Here is a 21,594-nt window from a genome sequence, read left to right on the forward strand (position 1 = left end):
GCTGCTCTCAGTGCCGGGCAAGGTCTTTGCTCAGATAATTCTTGATAGGGTTCGCCACCATCTGCTTGAGCACCAGCGTCCAGAGCAGTCAGGCTTTACACCAAAGAGGTCAACGATTGACCGTATCCTTGCCCTTCGTGTCCTCACCGAGCGCAGACGAGAGTTTCGGCAGGGGCTGTTTGCAGCCTATGTTGATCTCTGTAAAGCGTTCGATTCAGTGAATCGGGATGTCCTCTGGAGGATTCTTGGTCTTCGTGGGGTGCCACCAAAACTGATCGATCTGATGTCTGAACTCTACTCTGGTACTGAGAGTGCTGTGAAGTGTGGTGGTACCATCTCTGACTTATTTCCAGTTGTTTCTGGAGTTCGTCAGGGATGTGTACTTGCCCCCACACTTTTCAGCACTTGTATGGACTGGATTTTAGGGAGGATGTCGGAGAGATCAAGTTGCGGTGCATCGTTTGGGAATGTCAAGATCTCGGACCTTTATTTTGCAGATGATGCAGTTATCTTTGCGGAGACTTTAGACATCCTTTTGGGGGTCCTCGAGGTGCTGAATGAGGAGTCGGAGCCGCTGGGATTACGGGTTTCTTGGGTCTAAACTAAGATCCAGGCTTTCGGTGACATCTTGGATGCTGCTGTCCTGTCTGTGTCTGTTTGTGGTGAGGATGTTGAGGTCATGGAGAGATTCACTTACCTTGGCAGTGATATTCATGTCTCTGCTGGCTGCGAGTCAGAGGTCAATAGACGTCTGGGTCGGGCCTGGGGATTCATGGATTCACTGGATTATGGGGTGTGGCATTGCCGGTACCTGTGCGGGAGGATGAAAGTCCGAGTCTTCAGGTCCTTGGTACTTCCAGTCTTGCTCTATGGATGCGAGACTTGGACTCTGACCAAGGATCTGAGACGGAGACTTAATTCCTTTGGTACCAGGTCTCTTCGGAGAATCCTAGGCTATCGCTGCTCGGATTTTGTGTCCAACGAGCGGTTGCTGAGAGAGACTCGGATGAGATTTGTTACCTGCGTAGTCTGTGAGCGTCAGCTGCGGCTGTATGGACATGTGGCTCGTTTTCCTGACGCTGATCCTGCTCACCAGATTCTCTCAGCGAGAGAGCCTCATGAGTGGAGGAGGCCAGTGGGCCGACCACGTGCCTCGTGGTTGCAGCAGGTTGACCATCATCTCAAGGAGATGGGGATGGGCCTGGCATCTGCCTGGGGGATGGCCAGACGGAGGACCCTGGAGTACCGGCGGAAAGTGGACGCAGCAACGCGCTGTTCTGGCACATGCTCCGATACCTGACCTGACCTGATAAGCTTTTGGGTGGGTAAAATGCACAAATGACACAATTAACAAATTCCCTTTAAGTCATGCATCAGGTTGACCATCCCACCTGAAAAAGTCTCTTCCTGGGCAATAATCTCTTGCAATCCCATTAAGGTCAATGTGAGCTGCAAATCGGAGTTGATATCTGATTATGGAACAGCTGTAATAGATGCATGATAATAGCATCTGCAGCTACCATTTTTGGCTGATTTGTGATTGGACATGCGATGATACCCAGATTGATTGTAAAAAATTCCAGTGTTGTTAAATCTGCAATGAATCCAGCTTTTACATGAGCCTCGACACCTATATCGAAAAGAAATAAGGCCTTTAGACATTGCCATAATGTGAAGGGCAATGGATTGGTTTTATTAAAATTGTCAAAATTTGTTAATGGCTTGAACCTATCAAAGTTTTGGTTGTTTAAACGGTGGATGTGATTGTGGTTATAAAAATGCTTTTTAACACGAAAATGTGTTCCACGGCAGTAAGTGGTTTTCCGACGGATTAGGTTTACAGGTTCACTTAACCCCAATCTCCATTCCAATCTCCTTCCACGAATTCCTTCCTATACATGAGTCGTTGTTATTCCTTGGTTCATTCTGAGGGCATGACCCGCACTTTGCAGAGTTGGAAACGCCGCGCAGGCAGGATGGGCTCAATGACCTTCTGTGTCGCAGTTTCCTTTTCACATTCTTGTGTAGTGCTGAAACAGCTGAAAATAGTTGTTGGGTTTTTTTGTTGTTGTCTTTTTGTGGAAAAAGGAACCCTTAATATTTATTTACGAGACGGCCCATTTGCAGCGAACGCGTGCAAACCTACTCCCATTAATCTAGCAACTCAGCAACACTTATCCCATTCCCTTCTGCCTCCTCACACTCCACTCGCACTTATTGTCCTTTTCCCACTACCTTATTTGCACCTTCATACACTTCCACTCAACACCATCACCCACTTCCCTCGATCCCTTCATCCACTGCCACTTATATCCCTTCTCTCACTACCTTTGCAACTATTTCACCCTGGAACACAATAGTGTAGTCGATAGTAGAAAAATCGTGCAAATTATGATACAAGCATCAAATTTGGCATTTCTGTTCTGCAGGGCTTTCTGATCAAATCTGCCTGATTGGCCATTTGAAAATCCAAATTTTTCAAAATTTGGATTTTCAAATGGCCAATCAGGCAGATTTGATTAGAGTCCCCTGGAGAACAAATGTGCCAAATTTGATGCTTGTATCATCATTTGCACGATTCCTCTCAAAAGTTGCTGTTGTCTGCCCCACTACAAGATGCAGTTTTAAGCGAACACGACCGACTGTTTATGTGTGCATCCAACACATTGTGGTTATATAGCTCAGATAATTCAAATTGTAAATATGAGACTTCCAAAGACATGTTATTTTTTTTTTTATCAGAAAACCAACATGGCAGACGTATCAAAACTCTTCCTGACAATTGTGGGTGGAGTCAAGCCAGCTTTCCAGCCAATGGGTTCGCAAAGGCTTCAAACACGTACGTGCAGCTTCATTAAATTTTTCATATCAACTGGATAAGAAATATTAAACTGAGTTTCACCTTTTGCTGGGAATGATGTTCGCGTTGTTTCTATTTTGTGATGTAATTATGCCTTCACTGATGAAGTCGCCGGAGGAATTACGTTCTCGGGTTGTTCGTCCGTGCATGCGTACGTCCGTCCGTGCTCATTTTCTCTGTTTTCTCTGCAACCGCTTATCCGATTGACACAAAATTTCATCGTAAGTGTGGCTACTTATGTGGAATGTATTAATGATAAGTATGATGTCATAGGTGACGTGGTGTGGCAGCCATGTTGGAAAAAAAAACAACTTTGGACGTCTGTATCTCCAAAACTGCTCCATGGAAAAAAAATTGAAACTTGGCACATGTAAAGCATTCTCCATGGGAAATAAGTGTGATTTTTATGACATTATTGGTGGCTTCGTTATGACGTCATAATTGCATACATCGAACGCTATATCCGATCAGTATGAAAATTTTTTAGGGTCATCTCGGGCTAAATTGTATGGGGGTGGGGGTTGATGATGTCACCGGTCCTGTGGTTTGGCAGCCATATTGTTTTGAACATAAAAACCTTCAAAATCTGCTTCTCCGAAACGGTTGAACAGATCAAGGCGACACTTTACAGGTATGATCGCCTATCCATGAGGAAAAAAGTTCTCCACTTATGATGTCATGTGTCTGTGTCACATGGTTTGGCAGCTATGATTTTTTGAAGAATAAACCTTTAAAAACCTTCTCCTCCAAAATGGCTTGACTGATCGAGGGGAAAATTCACCCACATGTTCCCCCAAGCCTTGGGGATACCAGGGTGTTCACAAATAATGAATTGGTCACAAGGTCTGGCAGCCATATTGGTTTGAACAAGAATCTTAAAAAAGTTATTTCTCTTGAACCACTTCATCAATTGATGTGAAACATCAGTTATAATCTTGCAGTCATGCGGAATATATGTTTTAAATTTCAGCCTGTTCGGACACATGGTCTGGCAGCCAGAATTATTTAATATTTTGAATCTGGGTTCAGGAATTTAAATCAAACTTGGTACAAGTATGTATAATCCTTACTATAATTCACAGACCGGTGTATTTGTTTGTGGGCTTGTTTGTTTGTCGGGCTACTTCTCCTACAGTTCTGGCCCAATTACATCCAGACTTGCTCCAGATGTTCAGAATAACCCTAAATAATGTAAAGGGGTGTTTTTATCTTTGTTGGTTGTCTTGGATGAGGGGGGGGGGGGATGCAAATTCCCTAGTAAATGTGTATCGTGTAGTGCCGCCTCCAAGTGGGGGAGAGTATGAAAGTCCCCACCATTTACAGTACCAGTGCTCCTGACCCCACGTTTTCCAGTGCAGTGAGGTGTTTTGAATTATAAGCAGTAGGTATGATTTTGCTTCATGCATGTAACCCAGGTTATTTTTTTTTCCTATACAGAGCTGTCAGTTGCCGATACACCGCCCAAATAAGGGTATGCGTCAGAAGAACGTGTTGCATGTTTGGAAAAGATCACCCGTTGGGCGGCTACTCTGCTTGTGATGTAATAATGTGGCAGAGGCAAATGTGGCGACGCCATGACGTCAAAGAGTGTTCGGGTTAGGGTTAGTTTTCTTCTAGGCTTTTTGTAAAGATCAAGTCACGTGATGAGCCCCCTTTGGAATTCGGCTTCATGGTTCAGACTCAAAACTGTGCAAGTTCCCCTTCACTTTCACTATTTTATTTTTCATCCTTATGTGAATGTATTCACGTCTTGGTACATTTTTGCTTTCATTTCGCAAAGGTTAAGTTTGTCTTGCAATTCAATAAATTGATTTCACATACTTTACCGTTTTATTCCTTTTGTTATATCTTTATAAGCACACATCTCACCCTCCCATCTACGTTTATTTCTTTTTTTCCCACTTCCTCAGAACTGTATTTTAAGAAGCTCAGAACACATTGCGAAGTCGCATTGTTCGTCGGAGAGGTTCGAACTAGTCAATTATGGACAATAAATTGCATTACTTAATGAAGTCTTCCTTCAGTGTCAAATGGGGAACTTGGTTTGAAGATAATGACAGCTTCCTCGGACTTCCTCCACCCTTGTGGACTCGGCAGTGGTATTCTTGCCATATGTTTCTTTTTGCCATTCAAGGCTGGAACAGGCCTTGTTTACTGAAATCATGCAACAAAGGAAAAAAGGCCTTTTGATCATAGTGTCATAAGGGGGTGGAAATGGCAGGGGCTGGGGGTGTGGGGGTTGCAAGAGTGTTGCAACGCAAATTCCATCTGCGTTATAGTCCTGTTTTGTTTCATTCGTTACTTCTACCGTTTCAGCATTTTCTTCCACTGTCATGCCATCATGTTATCGATTTAAATACATTTTACCTCTCTGATGTGTAGTGGATTAAATGCAAAATTTGGATTTGCTCAAAAGGGACTTTCAAAATCAGTTTAAGTGTTAAACAACAACTGTAAGCAGAAATAAAAATACCACTTGCTTGCTCGAGTGTAAACCGTTTTGCCTTTTCTGACAAGGGCTTCAAGCTGAAAGGCTGTCTGAGACTGCATGTTGACTTAAACTTTTGAAAAATCCATGCGAGGGTTTCTTTTTGGGTGGTGACTTTGTGAAACTTAACTTTAGAGTGTTTGCTTTGGTGACTCGTGGTTCAAGTTTCTTTCTCGTGCACAACTTCACTGCACAATTGCTTCCACTTTGACTGATTCGTCAGGCCATTCGCTGTTTATAGTCATTCCATTTTTTTTTATCAGATTCCCATTGCTATCTCTCTGTTGTTCGAAACTTTGCATTGTGCTTTACCGTTTATAGTGGGGCGACTTAGCTAAATATAGCATAACAATTGTGCATTTTGAGAGGAAAGCGCCAAATTTGGAACACTAGTAGCTTATCATATTATGAACAGATTTCGATATTGGGCCATCTCAAAATTTTGATGGCATTGGAAAATGTCTGCCACAGCCATCAGCGGCTGAATTTGAGATGGCCCAATATCCAAATCTATTCATAATATGATAGGTTACGAGTGTGCCAAATTTGGTGCTTTCCTCACAAAATGCACAATTGTTATGCTAAGTTGCCCCATTATTAAGCCTTCTTGTCTTTAAGGAGGCTATTGCTGTACTCGTGAAAGTTTGTCATTCCGAGATCGGTTTCGCCATCGCTTCTTACACTGAGAACCTTTTTGGCTGGAACGTCTTGGAACACCTAATCTGGTATTCTCTAGGTTACAGAGATTTGCAAATCTAAATCATACAAACAAAATGCTTTTAATAGTTGAGAAAATTCTACATATTTGCACATATAACATTTTTATATTGTACGATGGATAAGAAAACCAGAGTTTCTGTCAAAGCCACCCAATGCTCGCCTGTTTATACATTTATCGTATTTAAAAGACTAGTCTAATAATATTTTTTATAAAGCATTGCAGTGAAGTCTGATCCAAATAATTTTAAAGCAATATATGTATTTGTATATTGTAATCAGTAAAAAATAGTGTGGTAGATAAAAACATTAGAATGGAAATAACTTGCACCAAAAACTTTAACATTTTCATGCTCACGCTGACGCTCACGCCGGGGGTATCGCTATTGCTCTCTGTTCTTCGAACAGGCGAGCTAAAAAGTCAAAATCTATAGATAGGTGAACCCCTGTTAAGGATGATGTAAAAGGATTTTTACAAACACATTCCTCTGGGTAAAAGTCATGGTTGCTTGGGTCACGTAGTCTTCGGAGGTATGGCACAGATTTCAGACACATCTGCTTCCAGATTCTCCATTTTGCATATGTAATACATAGACTATTATCAGGTGTTTTTGCATGACAATAAAATACATGGTATTATGGTTTAAATGACAATAACGATGAAATATCATATGATGTTGCACTCATTTCGTTTCACTAAGTCGTGCCACACACGAAGGTCGGTTGCTGTGATGGGTTTGAGCAAGTGTGAATGAAATAACACAAAAGGATCATTATTTATTTTTTTAAACTTAAATGAGCCTTCACAGGTTGGAGCTCAATAAACTCCAAAAGTATGAAAAAAAAACATTTACGAAGATGAATTTGAATGGTAAGTGAATGTGCGGAGGCCATTGGGCTCATTCTTCCTGCGTCACATCCAAACCCCGTAACAACCAAAATCCTTACCTGCCTCCCATTTTTACCATTAACCTAATCAAAGATAAGAACCATATTCCCTTATCATCAAACTACATTTCCTACTTCGTCTATCAGATTGGCCGGGGTACCGGTGCACTCTATTGAATGATTAATGTGCAGAGAACACAACATAAACTGACAAGAACGGTACTTAGTGGGGCGCATACCTCCGCCAGGCTGAACAGTTTACGTTTTGTATCCAACTGATAGGCCAGATCTGATCTGGATCTGAACTGATTGATTTTTAACCTCCGCCGTCGAAGATCGGAGGTTACTGTTTTCACCCCTTTCTGTTTGTTTGTTTGTTTGTTTGTTTGTGAACAGTATTGCGGAAAAACTCCTCGACGGATTTCGACGAAACTTGGTGGGGGGATTAGGTATGGTCCAAGGACCATGCCATTAGATTTTGGACTCGGTCCAAAATCCAATATGGCCGCTATGGCGGCCATTTTGAAAAAATATTTGAATTTTTTTTTTTTTGCATTTCTTCATGTTTTAAGTGATTTCCAACCCCCCCCCCCCAAAGAAAAATGTTGGAGAAAAGAACTATAACTGTCAGCACTGTTGATGTCATATTTAATGAATAAGATATAAGGTTCACTTGAGTGACCCAGCAGTATTGGCGGCGGAGGTTTTGCAATCTACCAAGTACTCCCCCTCTAGTTTTGTTTGTTTTTTGCCTAGAACACTCCCCGGCACTCATTGACGAACCCCTGCAAGTTTGACGAATACCTGTTTGGCCATCTCTGAGAAAATGGCGACACACATACAGACACAGACACATAGTATAGATATTTGGTTTGACCTGATCTGTAAACTTCCCAACTTGGATTTCGACTTCCAGCACATCCTCCCTTCTGGACTGAATAATGACTAAGTTTCCACCCAATATCTCCTCTTCCTCTTCTATCCCCATTGGCTCTTCTGATCAATTTATGGTCAAGGCCAATATCCTCTGGCTATTGTAAGGTGGCAACCTCAACAAAGCAGGATATGGCTGTTGACACAGGCCAACTGACAGGGACTTCAATCTGCCGTCCCGCAAAAGGATTGAACCACCATCTCCATAGCAGCTGATATTGATTCCACAAGGGAATACTTTCAAAAAGGTCTATTTTCTTTCATGTACTGGCTTATCCCAACTCATCTGTGACTTTCTCATCCATTCTCTCAACTCTGGAACATTGAATTGTGTGTGGAGACGGTTGCAGTCAAGCATCTTGCTTTCTCAGCTTGGAAAACTAACCTGACAGAGGGTACCTTTAGTTCATTCCGTAAAGCTCACAAGAAGTATGTGTCCATCCTGAGGCCAGCCAAAAAACATCTTACAATAATCTCAACACCAAACTCTCCAATCAGTCTCCTTCCTCCTAGTCATGGTGGCACCTTGTCAAGTCTGCCTCTGGTGTTTGCCCCCCCCTCCCTCAACCTCAAGAGGCATTACTGCGGACTCTGCCCGAGATCAGGCAGAATGTCTAAACTCTGTCTCCTCCCAATCTCGTGTACCCAATCCATCCCACTAACTCCATATCTTATCCCAATGTACCTACCTTCTGCTGGACTTGTGTCCTCACCTGAGAAGGTAGAGAAAGATCTGTATGGTCTTGACCCTACTTCAGCGACAGGCCCAGATGACATCCATGCCCATGTACTCAACTCCTGCCCTGCAGTTCTTGCTTCCATTCTGTCTGCCTTCTACTGCCTTCCCTCCCTTCTTCACCATACCTCTACCTAGTCTCATCCTTCCCCTCTCGCCACCTCTCCCATCGCTGTCCTCCACCTTGGCCATGCCTGCTGTCATCATCTCCCCTCCTTCTCAAAGCAACCTTCACACTCTTCCCCCTCCAAACATCCTTCTCACCTTTCTCAAAAACTCCCCCTTCACCCTTCTCCCTCAACCCTCCCTCCTCACCCTTCTCCCTCCACTCTTCCCCTTCACTCCATCTTCCTAAAGTTGCCCCCCACCCTCACATCCACAAAGCCACCTCCTTCTCCCACCCTATTTATTCCATCTCATCACTCCACCACCTACAATCTTCAACTGCCCTTTTCCCCCTCTCTTATTTCTCCCCATGTACCTCAACCCATCACCACTGAGCCTTTTATCCTCCTCATCAAGCCCTTTCCCTGAGCTCTTCTGCAATTCCCCACACTTTCAACAACTCACCTTACCTCCCCTCACTACTCCCTCGTCCTCCCTCCCCCTCCCCTCCCATGCACCCAAAACCTCCCCCACTCCCTCTTCCTTAACAGTGTGGACATCAAAAATCTGAGGCCTTCGCTCAAACCTGACAGATCTTTCTATACAGGTTGCCACTGACAAACCAGAAATAATCTGCTTAACAGAAACTTTCCTCCTTCAAGACATTTCTGACTCCCTAGTATCTCTCCCTGGTTATTCCCTCCTCCGGTATGATAGACCTGAGCATCGTCCTGGTGGCGGAGTTTTTTTTTTTTATTCTTTTTTGTGTCCCTTGTCGAGGTTCGTATGAGAGAGTTGCTCTCTTCATCAATGACTCTATTCCTCACTCACCATACACTGTTCTCTCTCTCCCCCACACCCTCAGAAATACCTCTGGCTATGGCTTCCCTCCACTACCACCTCATGTTTATTTGTGTGTTGTACCGTCTACCAAACAGTGACGACTCCATTTACATCTCACTCCCAGAAAATGTGCACCAACTTCTATCTTCTCATCCAAACTCTCTCTTCCTCATGTGTGGTGTCTTCAATTGTCATCATGCCAGTTGGCTGGGTGTGGGTACCTCTCTCACCTGTCATGGCACTTCAGCAAAAGACTTCCGTAACTCATTGGAACTGACATAATCTGTCAACTTCCCGACCCGGATCTCAACCAATGGTACTCCATCTCTTCTGGATCTGATTTTGACCAATTTCCCTGAAAATATCTGCTGTTCTTCCTCCACTCCAATCGATTCATCTGATCACATGCTTGTCAAAGTGGACATCTCTCTGGCTGTTATCAGAGAACCACCTTAGCGCCGTCGAGTCTGGCATTTCACTCAGCCCGACTGGCAGGGTCTCCAAGCAGCCATCAAACTTCTAGACTGGTCTCTCATCTCTACTTCCTCCGACATGAACTCGTCCTGGGAATTATTTCAAAGAAACTTGCTTTCCCTCATGCACATATTTATCCCATCTCGTCTTCAGTTGTCCTACCTTTCCTCCCACCCATGGTATACTGAAGTTTGTAGCAAGGCAGTTGTCCTGAAACAACCTGCCTTCGCCTCGTGGAAGGCAAATCCAACTGAAGGCAATCTCAGTTCCTTGAACAAAGCTCGGAACAAATGTGTGTCTACCCTCAGGAGAGCCAGAAAACAATATCTTTTAAAACTCGTGTGAGCTCTCAAATCTGTCTCCCTCCTCCAAATCCTGCTGGCATCTGGTGGATAAGTCTGTTTCTGGTGCATGTTACCCTTCCATCCTCCATTCCTTACCTCAAATGGCCATACAGCTGACACTGCACGTGAAAAGGCTGAATGCCTAAACTCCGTGTTTTCTTCCAAATCTTGTCCCAAACCCATCACTTTCAGTACCTACCTGACCCAGTTGCACCCAGCTGTTCTTGGACTCTGTGTCCTTTTCTCCTGACAAGGTGGAGAGCTTGCTAATAAAACCTCAACTCAGATTCTGAAATCGGTCAAGCCGGCATCAGCCCACGTGTCCTAAAAACCTGCTCCTCTGCTCTTGCTCACCCTCTCTGTTCTATTCACCCTCTCATTTGTTCAAGGTCATCTTCTATTTGCTTGGAAATCAGCAAACATCACTGCCCTGCACAAAAAAGGTACAAAAACAGATCCCTGTAACTACAGACCAATCAGCCTTTTCAAAATCATCAGCAAGGTTATGGAATCCATCATCGCTTCAGATATTAAATCCTTCCTCTTCTCCAATGGCCTGATTTTCGATCATCAATTTGGTTTCAGACCAGGTCACTATGCCCTGGATATGTTGCTTCTGCTCTCCCAACAATGGATGGAGGTACTCAATGCCAGACGTGAAATCAGAGTCATCTGCCTTGACATATCGCGTGTACCTTCGATATGGTATGGTAACCTGCCCTGCCAACAAAACTCTCTTTCTACGGTATCCATAGACATCTCCACTCATGGCTCGCAGACTTCCTCTCCTGTTGCAGCCAACGTGTGGCCCTCATTGGAGTTCTCTCATCACCTCTTCCTGTACAGGCTGGAGTTCCTCAAGGTAGCGTTCTGGGCCCTGTTCTTTTTCTGGTTTTCATCAATGATCTCTCCGACTCTCTGGAAAATCCTCTTTATCTCTTTGCTGATGATTCCACCCTCTGCCATACCATCTGTCATCCCTCAGGTCTGCAAGCAGCAGCTTCTTCACTCAAGGAAGATCTGGATAAAATCACAAGCTGGTCCAACACTTGGAACATGTCTTTCAATCCTGACAAATCTCACACTCTCACAACGTCTCTCTGAAAGGACCATCTAGAAAACCCCCTATCTACTTTCTCAACAATCCTCTTGAAGAAGTCCTTTCATTCAAGCTTCTGGCTCTCCCTCTCTGCCATCATCTTTCCTGGGAAAGCCACGTTTGCAAGCTGACCTCCAAAGCTAGTCGCCGACTGGGCATCCTCCGTCATGCAAAGTCCTCCCTTGGCACACCTGAGCTCCTTACCACATACAAAGCTTTCATCCACAGCCTGATGGAGTACTGCTCTCCCCTCTGGGCTGGTGCTCCCGCCTCTCACCTTTCTCGGCTTCACGCTGTGGAAACCAAGGCATTTCGGATCATTGGTATCTCCCGCGATGAGGCTGAGTCTTTGGGCCTCTCACTCTCTCACCACAGGCAGGTCGGTGGTCTTTCTGCCTTCTACCATCTCCTTTCCAGCTTCCCCCCCTTGCTCTGTCTGCAGGGTGTTCAAGGTCCGCCAGCAACCCCCTTCTGTTAAAACTACCAAAATCAAGAATCACTGATCACCTTCACTCTTTCATTCCTCTTTTTCCCCACCTTTGGAACAAACTCCCACACTCTTTAATCCCACTCTTCCCTCCAGATCTTAAACCAACTTTTCACCACCATCTCTTATCATCCCCCATCCAAAAGTACGATCCTTTTTACCCCCACTAACCCACCCAAAACCCACCTCCTTCAACTTCCCTATTTTCCTTCCTACAAGTCTGTCATGTAAGGACCTGAAAGTCCCTGTCGTGTCCATCTTGTTTCCCCTGTGTACCACGCCCCATCCCTCCCCCTTCCCCAGATCTCTGCATGTCTCTGTTCCACACTATTTTTTCCTTCCCAATCCTGCCCCTCTTGTCTCCTGATTCCCTTGCTGTACGTTCTGTGTGTTAGTTCTCATACGAGCCTCGACAGTGCATACAAAACAAACAAAAAAATTACCCCCCCCCCCCCCCCGTGCAGGAGTGACGGTCATCTCTGCGAGAAAATATATAGCCTCCTGAAGGTAGGGCAGTTTTTGCAAACTCTGAAGTCACGTGACGCGAAAACGAAAGCAAATATCGAAAATCCGGCCTGACCAAATTTAGATATTGTCCCATAGATTTATATGCTACAATCAAATTCAAGATCGCTTGAGAAATGTAGGAGATAGATTTTGAAAATCGTCATTTTCACATGAAAATCGTCATTTTCGCATTTTTTCCCAACTTTGAAGTCACGTGACACGAAAACGAAAGCGAATATCGAAAATCCGGCCTGACCAAATTTAGATATTGTCCTATAGATTTATATGCCACACTCAAATTCAAGATCGCTTGAGAAATGTAGGAGGAGATAGATTTTGAAAATCGTCATTTTCGCATTTTTTGCCAAATTTGAAGTCACGTGACACGAAAATGAAAGCGAATATTGAAAATCGGGCCTGACCAAATTTAGATATTGTCCCATATATTTATATGCCACAATCAAATTCAAGATCGCTTGAGAAATGTAGGAGGAGATAGATTTTGAAAATCGTCATTTTCGCATTTTTTGCCAAATTTGAAGTCACGTGACACGAAAATGAAAGCGAATATCGAAAATTCGGCCTGACTAAATTTAGATATTGTCCCATAGATTTATATGCCACAATCAAATTCAAGATCGCTTGAGAAATGTAGGAGATAGATTTTGAAAATCGTCATTATCGCATGAAAATCGTCATTTTCGCATTTTTTGCCAAATTTGAAGTCACGTGACACGAAAATGAAAGCGAATATCGAAAATTCGGCCTGACTAAATTTAGATATTGTCCCATAGATTTATATGCCACAATCAAATTCAAGATCGCTTGAGAAATGTAGGAGATAGATTTTGAAAATCGTCATTATCGCATGAAAATCGTCATTTTCGCATTTTTTGCCAAATTTGAAGTCACGTGACACGAAAACGAAAGCGAATATCGAAAATCCGGCCCGATCAAAATTTAGATATTGTCCCATAGATTCATATGCCACAATCAAATTCAAGATCGATTGAGAAATGGTGGAGGAGATAGAATTTGAAAATCGTCATTTTCGCAACTTCAAAGGCCTCGTGACCTTGACCTTGACCTTCGGTGACCTTGAAAGTCATACCATCATGTACGTCTCATCGACCTCTATCAGGATCACTAATGACCAGATCTCCTGCTTCAACTTCATTGTGGACGGACGGACGGACGGACAGATCGTCACCTCTCCTCTCAACACCAATATTATTAGGTCATGCTCGAAGAGATGACCTAAAAAGGTATTGGTTTTGGCTAAGTCTTGTTTCTCATTTATTCCATGTGCATGACCTCTGATTCTCTGGAAAGCCCTCTCTTCTTTTTTTCAGATGACTCCACCTTGTGTCATGCAGTACCCCCATCCCTCTACTCGGCAGAGAGCAGCTGTATTTATCAGACACTGGTCTGATAAATGGAACATGTCATTCAATCATGAAAATCTCACAGTCACCCTATCTCTCAGGAAGGATCGTCAAATAACTCACTTATTTCCTTGGTCATCCACTGGTAGAAGGTGAGTCTTTTCATCTTTAGGCCTCACCATCAGCTATTACCTTATAGCAAAAGCTGGCCTCCAAAGTCAGCCACAGACTGGATCCATGTCTTTCCTTTGTCGATCCAAGTCTTTCCTTGGAAAATCAGAGCTACTCACAGTCCACAAGGGCTTCCTCCATAGGTCAATGGACTACTGCTCTCCACTATGGGCTGGTGCCCCAGCATCACATCTGTCTCTTCTCAATGCTGTGAAATCTAAAGCTCTCAAAATTAATTGTTTTCATTGTGATTTTTGAATATTGGTAAAAATGTATGTTTGCTTTGAGAATGGTTGTTGTTGTTGTTGTTGTTTGGATAGCCTGTCTTGGTTGTTGAACGAGTTGTGCAAGTGGCTGTTGTTTGAGTTGTTGGACTCCACGTCAGTTGTTGGACATTGTCTGTGTCACGCTATGGACCTAATGATCAAAACTTGGCCTTTCTCCTTACTGCCTACAAATTCAACAACAATTGGTCTCTTTAGAAAGGATAAGCAAACCACATCAGACAGTTATTAAATGCCCAGGTGTACAGATGTGAAAGGTTACTGTATGTCTACCTGTCAACATTGATATTTTACTAGCTTTTGAAATAGTCATCACTTTTGGCCCGTCTCTCATTTTGATCTGTCCATCCATCGATATTTTCTTGTGTTTCATGGCCTTTCAACTCTCCAATGTCTGTCATTGCCAATTAATGTATCAGACGAAAGTTAAGAATGACTGGCTATGTTGTTAAACTTTCATGAACACACCTGACTATTACAACCCACCATTGTGGGCACTTTCAGTCAAGTTCATTGTCTTTACTCGTATAATTCTCTCCAAATAATCTGTGTATCTTGTTTTCTGAAATACTTGCTTGATTTTCAGTTTATTTTATTTTAAGAGGAAATTTTTTGTTCAGATGAAAATACTTTAAAACAAGGATTCCATTACAGTGGAACAGTAATCACTCACATATGTATTCCTCCCCCTGCACAGAACCTTATGTCTCTTTCACCCCATCAGGCTTGCACACTACTACGACTACTACGACTACTACTCACTACTTTAATGGCCGCAATTATTCCCACCTTCTTGTGGGGTTAGTTGGGGAACGTTTTTGGTCCAAGAGTTTCATAAAGTGGCTGGCCAGGCCTGACGTTCCACTGAAAGTGATTTGGGGAAGAATTGACAATTTGTTCAGGGTGCCAGCAATATCTCACTTACTATTCATGAAAGACAATGTGGGATGTTTCACGTCTACCAATGATCAGTGCAGGCAGAGGGGCCTCCGGCTTGGCGTCCTTTGATGGCACAAACATAGATGACTCGTCTTACATGTGAAACAGCAGTGTGATGGTTTACAGTTGGGTCAAGCTTCAAACCCAGGCTGGACAACTCAGCGGCGAGTGCAAAGCCCCCCTCACCCCTCCCTTTAATCATGCTCACAAAGAGCCAAGAAAAGTCTCTTCTGCACAAACACAGGCCTGGTGTAGATAAAATTGGTTGTGCCCGTTACATGGGAGGTGGGGAGGAGGGTGGATGGAGGAAGGGGAAGATGGGGTAGGGAAAATTTCCTTTTGCAATGATGGGAAAAAAACCCTGTTCTTATGAGGAAACCTCATATGGATGTAACATTAGTGAGCAATCCTTGGCAGAGAAGAGACCCGCTGTGTGAGGCATCTTGATGTGATTGTCTCTAAACACAAACAGATGTTCTGGGAAAAGGTCTGTGTGTGAGATCATGGACAGTCAAGCGAGCCAGTTTTACTCCATGGTCTGTTCCCCAGGATATTTGTACAACACAACATCATTGTAATAATGATTATAAAGGTTTTTATCATGACTATTATCACCTCGAGGTGGTTCCTTTGTAATTCATTACTGTATTTTATAAAGGGAATTTGATCGGATGGCTGTAGGTACATTCCCACTTTTCCATGGTGTTTAACAATTAACACATGGCCTGTTTATTATTCTAGGTTGAGCAGAAGGCTCCTAATAATGGGAGCCAGGTTCAAAAACCATTAAGTGTGTTAATTTTTTTTTATCGTCTACTCATGCCTTTGTGATTTAAGTAAAGGTACATTGATATCTCCTCATGTCCTTGTCTTGCAGGTGATGATTGCACAAGCTCTGAAATGACCTGTAGATCACTGTGTTTTTAATATTCACATTGCTTTGTATGTTTGTTTGATTTTAGCAACCCTTCCTGTTTCATGGACTGGAGGTTCAGCTCCTCCACTGCAAACTGAGTCAAAGTGCCAAGAACAATTCCCACTCAACAGTCAGTCTGGTTTGGCATTTCCTGATTTCTTATAAATTTTATGTTTTAATACATCTATTTTGGACTAGGGACCAAATATTTCCAGGAACTGATACGTTCTCTTTCGGATCAAAGCAAAGAGGGCTCACATTAATAACTCCTTCCACGGACTGAGAAATCGGCGGTTTGTGTGCAAAAATACACGCCATCTTGCAGCATGAAAGAACACTTATAATTCAAGTTTTCCACAAATGTCTACATTAATTGAACAACTGCTGGCAGTGTAATTATTTGCCCTCGCCTTTGGGATCTATAGCCAGGGTTTGAATCATGACCAGCTATAAAACCCTCTCCCTGGTGTTTTGTATGAAGGCCGATACATCAACGTGTGTTCCGTCTTTTGGAAGGACATCAAGCTTGAGGACCTATCTTCCAGGACTGGTCGTTGGCAGACGTTAAAGATCCCAAAGTTGTCTGGCCATATTCCAAGTTTCGGTCACCTTGAGTTGAAGGTCAAGCTTTGCCAGCTGGTCTGTGAAAGATTTGCAGTAAAAACGTTCCCTGGCCGACTCCACAAGAAGCTGGGAATAATCGGGGCTGTTGTAGTCAAAGTAGTAGTAGTATCAATACTTTAAAATGAAGTTAATCACACCATTCTAGAACAGAATATTACTGACAACTTGAGTTGAAATATTATTATTTGGTTTGGTCACTGCTCCAGTTAATGCACTTCGTTCATTGCATTGTTATTTTCTTGATGCCTTTCGGAGAAACTTTCCTTCTGAAAAGTTATCAACATACTACGTGCCATGAAGTTGTCATTTACATTGTGTTTCATGCTAAGAAACATGTGAAAGTCACACGATATTGAGGTTTAGCGGGTAAGGAAAAAAGCTCCCACTCAAAGAACTCCAACAGGACGTTGATGGTACGTACATCTTACATGGGGTTCAAGTTGTTGTAAAAAAACAACAAGTATCATGAACTTTTCCTTCACATTTGTTTGCCAGGACTTGTATCTCTTCTGTGATGTAGTTACTATTAAAGAACCCGTCCTCACAGACGGGTTAATTTCCCCACTTCTATGATATATAATATATACATATGGCGTAGGGAGAGGATTGGCATCCTCCCGCCATCTCAAACCCCAGGGGCTATGGTTTTTGTTTACCACCTAAAATCGACATCCCGAGTACAACTTCCAGTTTACAACTCATTCCACCCAGCAGTTTAGGAGTACTGAGAAGTCAAACAAACACACAAACAGTATGATAATTCCCCACTACTCTGATGACTATGGTTTTCATTCAGAAAATTGGGGTATTTTATTATGACTTGCAATACCCTCTCACACCAGGAGTGCCGCTGTGCCATCCATATTCACATGGACAGAACTTGGCTCCTCCACCCACCATGAACCACCGGGACTATCAACTTTGTTTTAACCGCCTAAAACCTTCCAGGGCACCCGACCAGTAAAACCACCAGTTTTCAACTCATTCCATCCAGCGATTCAGGGGTGCATAGAAGTCAAACAAACAAATCCACAAACACTTGTCAGATTATACACGGTATATATAGTTTGATTCAAGGCACTTTTAAGCACACTTAATTTGCTTCCCTTGATTTCGTGTCGAATGTGATTCATACATGGTGTCTGGGGCTCATGATGGGGCATGCACATCTATTGCAGGACAAGAATGATCTTGCATATTTGCATGAATTGGATAAACCGGTAGAGAATGGACAAATCAATGCTCTCAATGGAATTTGATCCTTGGATGGTATGGGAGCACCCAAAAGGCCAAGCCTTGGTTTTGTTTTCGATCTCTGCCTCGTGAAGGAACTTGTACATAAATCACATGCAGAACAAAGATATTAGTCGACATCAGTGTGCTTTAATGTAAAATAGAAGGACATTAGTAAACAAACGACAAATACATGGAGTATGTAGCATTTTGACCTAGGTTCCCAGCATCACGAGCTAGTGGTTCAGATGTGAAAGGTAAAGAAGCCAACCTATAACTTTCTTTCTGCAATTTCCAACCCACTCCCCTCAAACATATTCTTGTGTCAGCATGCATTAAATCACACAATTACACACAACAAGCGCTGTTACACAGTCCGTTACATACCTACAACCTTAAATGCAGCACGTAAGGAGGGAAATTTTAATCTTTAAAGAAAATTAAATATAAGAGGAGAGAGCATAACTTTCCAGGCAGAACACTGTACCTGCGTGATCTGCATGGGCAGCCACAGGACTCAAGAAATGACGTGCATATATAAACTCAAAATGTATCCATAAATAAATTGCCAAATTTGAAAGCATTAAACAATAAAAGTCCAGAAAACTCATATTTCCACACCAGCATAATCTCATGCATTTAGATCCATTTTGTTGGAAGGGTGGAGCAAAAAAAATATTTCAAAAAATAATTTTTAAAAATCAGCAAATAATAATGACAATAATATTTTTCCAACTTGCGTTGAGATGACAAAAGTTAGATGGAAGCAAGCAGCAAAAGCTGGTTAGATGTGTTGCACTATGGCGGTTATTAAGTTTGCTCGGGGTAAAGGCCACTGTTAAGAGCAGTTAACCTGGGCCGAGGGATATTACTTAAGCAGTAATTTGTGACAGAATAGAAGGTCAAACAGAAGACCGCCCGACGAATCCTACACCGACAATCTAGGTCAAGGCCGAGAGAGGGACAGCCGGTGACTGAAGGCGAGTAGCGAATGCAGCCAAAAAAAGCGTTAAATAGGTGAAAGGTTCTGCAATTCCTCGCCGAAACCTCCGCGAGAACGACATGAAGGGCAGGGCGGTAAGAACGGCCAAAAAAAACAAAAAAAAGTCTATCCCTCGCAATCCGGTCTGGCCTCCCGGCCTCCCAGTCGAGCTTGTCTTGCAACTCTTTGGGCCTGGCCTTTTCACAGGGTGCGCATGAGAGCCTTGCCTCGTGGCCATGATTTCTCAGCGAGACGGGCCTACAGACACGCCAGAGGACACACAAAGTGTATCTAAATCCCTGCTCCTTGTGCTCATAAAATCGTCCTCACTGACCAGAACAGAAATTTGTAAATAAAAACCGTCTCAGGGGCCTTATTTTGCAGGAGCAGGAGGATTAGGTCAAAAAAGTTCACTAAAACCCAAATATTTCCCGGAACTGATGTGTTCTCCGCAACATAATTAACCATGTTTGTCACCTATCACCAGGTGTGATATTATTATTATTTTACTCTTTTTTAATTTTTCTTTCTTTTCTTCCAAGATTGAATAAACAGTTTGAAACTCGCAATCGATAAACCATGCACTCGAACCTTGGTACTTCGCGTGTTCACATGCTTTTATTGCCAAATTATTAACACCCGTGAAATGAATGAACTCTGCTGAATTTAGTCAAGCTATTAATGAGCGTCCTGATTGGTCAAACTATTAATGATCAAGGGATTGGCTCAATTTAGGATGACCCAAGCCAGTAAACAGTGGAGGCTGTATAATAATCAAGGGTGCTCTTGATAAATCCAGCTATAACGCTGGACCATCCCTGAAAATGTAATCCAGATTAGTGCAGCCATTCCAGGCTACAGAGAAAGGAAAGTTCAAAGGGCATTGTCAGTATTGATGTACTAATAAAATAATAATAATAATAATAATAATAATAATAATAATAATAATAATAATAATAATAAAAAATAACATTTTGCGCAATATCTACTGTTCAGTGTCAAAATGGCGAGCGATTGTGATAATCCCATGGAGCAAGTAATTTCGATTTTGAGCTGTATTTCTATTTCCATCCCGTGGTGCAATGAGGAGGGTGTAAATTGGAGGGCACTGAAATAATTTGTCCCGCAGCGGAAGTTATCTGAAATCATCAGGTTGTATTCTGCTTGAACGACTGACAAATTTAAGTATTCTACCTGAAACCACAAGTGCTGTCTCATAGCTGTTTGCATAGATGGAAAGAATGACTCCTTCAACAACAACAACAACAACAACAACAACAACAACAACAACAACAACAACAACAAAAACATCACACAAGAATGATTGAATGGGAACAGCTTACCTGCATGATACTCCTCTGGTTGGCTCAATGCTTCAGTTTCATCAACTGGAATATCATAACTTTGAGCTCTCGGTGCTTCAATTGGGACCACTCGATCATCACTACCATCCAAACTTTCAGCTTTCTCAGGACCGATGGAGTCAAACATACTAGCACTGCCTTCAAGAATGGTACCATTCATTTGTTGAGCTTCTTGTGCATCTGAAGATTCATGGTTGATCTTTCCCAGTGCTCGCCAGAATCCTTTCTTCGGCGGGCGACCATTGAGTCCTATTGCATGAACCGACGCACTTAAATCCAAACCTTCAGCGGCATCCATGGCATTGGACCACACCTGATCAGCCATGGCGCTACCATCGTAGGGAGGCAACACCACAGGAAATAATTTGCCTGAGGATTCTTCACCATCTCCAGAACTGGAAAGTTCATCAGGATCTGGTGCCACTCTCTCAGACGGAAGCTGTGGTTGTTTCAGTTTTGATGAGGAAACTTGGCAATACGGACATACTCTATCGGGTGGCTGCAGAAAAGGTTTATGTGGATGGGTGAGGGAGTCCAGGAAGGTAGTTGTATTATTGACCTGAGTCCAAAAGGATTCATTTGATCCCAGTGGAACGTGAGGAGCTGGATTGAAAAATTCTGAGTGAAGAGAAGATAGTTGGCACCAGTAAGGCACATCTTGCATTACACGTCATGACAATTGCAATTTTTAAAACTTTATACAGTTACGAGAATGTGAGACACATTGTCATTAGTTGGCAGCACTGCTCACCACCAGTTACCCAAGAACATTTAATAGTCAACCACAAAGCATGGGCTTGTGCCACATGGAAAGCATGCCAAGCAGAGCAGGCAGATTACCTACTCCATGAAGGTCATTCGTGAGCCAACTGGGCTTTGCCACGAATCTGAGAGCAACATGGCAATTCTTCTGAGATACCCTCAGTTTTCAGCACCTTACAATCCAGATACTTCAGAATCACTGCCTTCAGCTGGATTATGAAATACAGTACTTGAATATTTAGGATATCACTCAATTGTCCTTACCATTAACTAAAGCAGCACAAAAACGTGAGACTTGCAGAGCAGGAAATGCGAGAGTACAACCAAAGGCTTCCCACACTTCCCACATGCAACTGAAAGGCAATTTCAGTGAATATTGTTCCGAGCTTGAGCGGTTTGATGTTATGTTGGTGATCTGATTTATTACCTTCGCCAGAGAAGAAGGGTGTTGAA

The 21,594-nt window shown here is 42.9% G+C and overlaps 1 protein-coding gene across 2 annotated transcripts in view; it reads right to left on the reverse strand.

Annotated features, from left to right (window-relative positions):
- Window positions 1-21,594, reverse strand: part of LOC147021082 (uncharacterized) — a 119,015-nt gene that overhangs the window by 71,051 nt on the left and 26,370 nt on the right. For both annotated transcript variants that reach the window (XM_085890828.1, XM_085890827.1), the window contains exon 8: window positions 20,359-20,997. In XM_085890828.1, coding sequence (XP_085746954.1) covers window positions 20,359-20,997 — 639 coding nt within the window. The remainder of the gene's footprint in view (window positions 1-20,358; window positions 20,998-21,594) is intronic.

Source organism: Eptatretus burgeri, chromosome 8, assembly GCF_056783735.1.
Source record: "Eptatretus burgeri isolate ZD-2024b chromosome 8, Ebu_testis_v1, whole genome shotgun sequence".
NCBI lineage: Eukaryota > Metazoa > Chordata > Myxini > Myxiniformes > Myxinidae > Eptatretus > Eptatretus burgeri.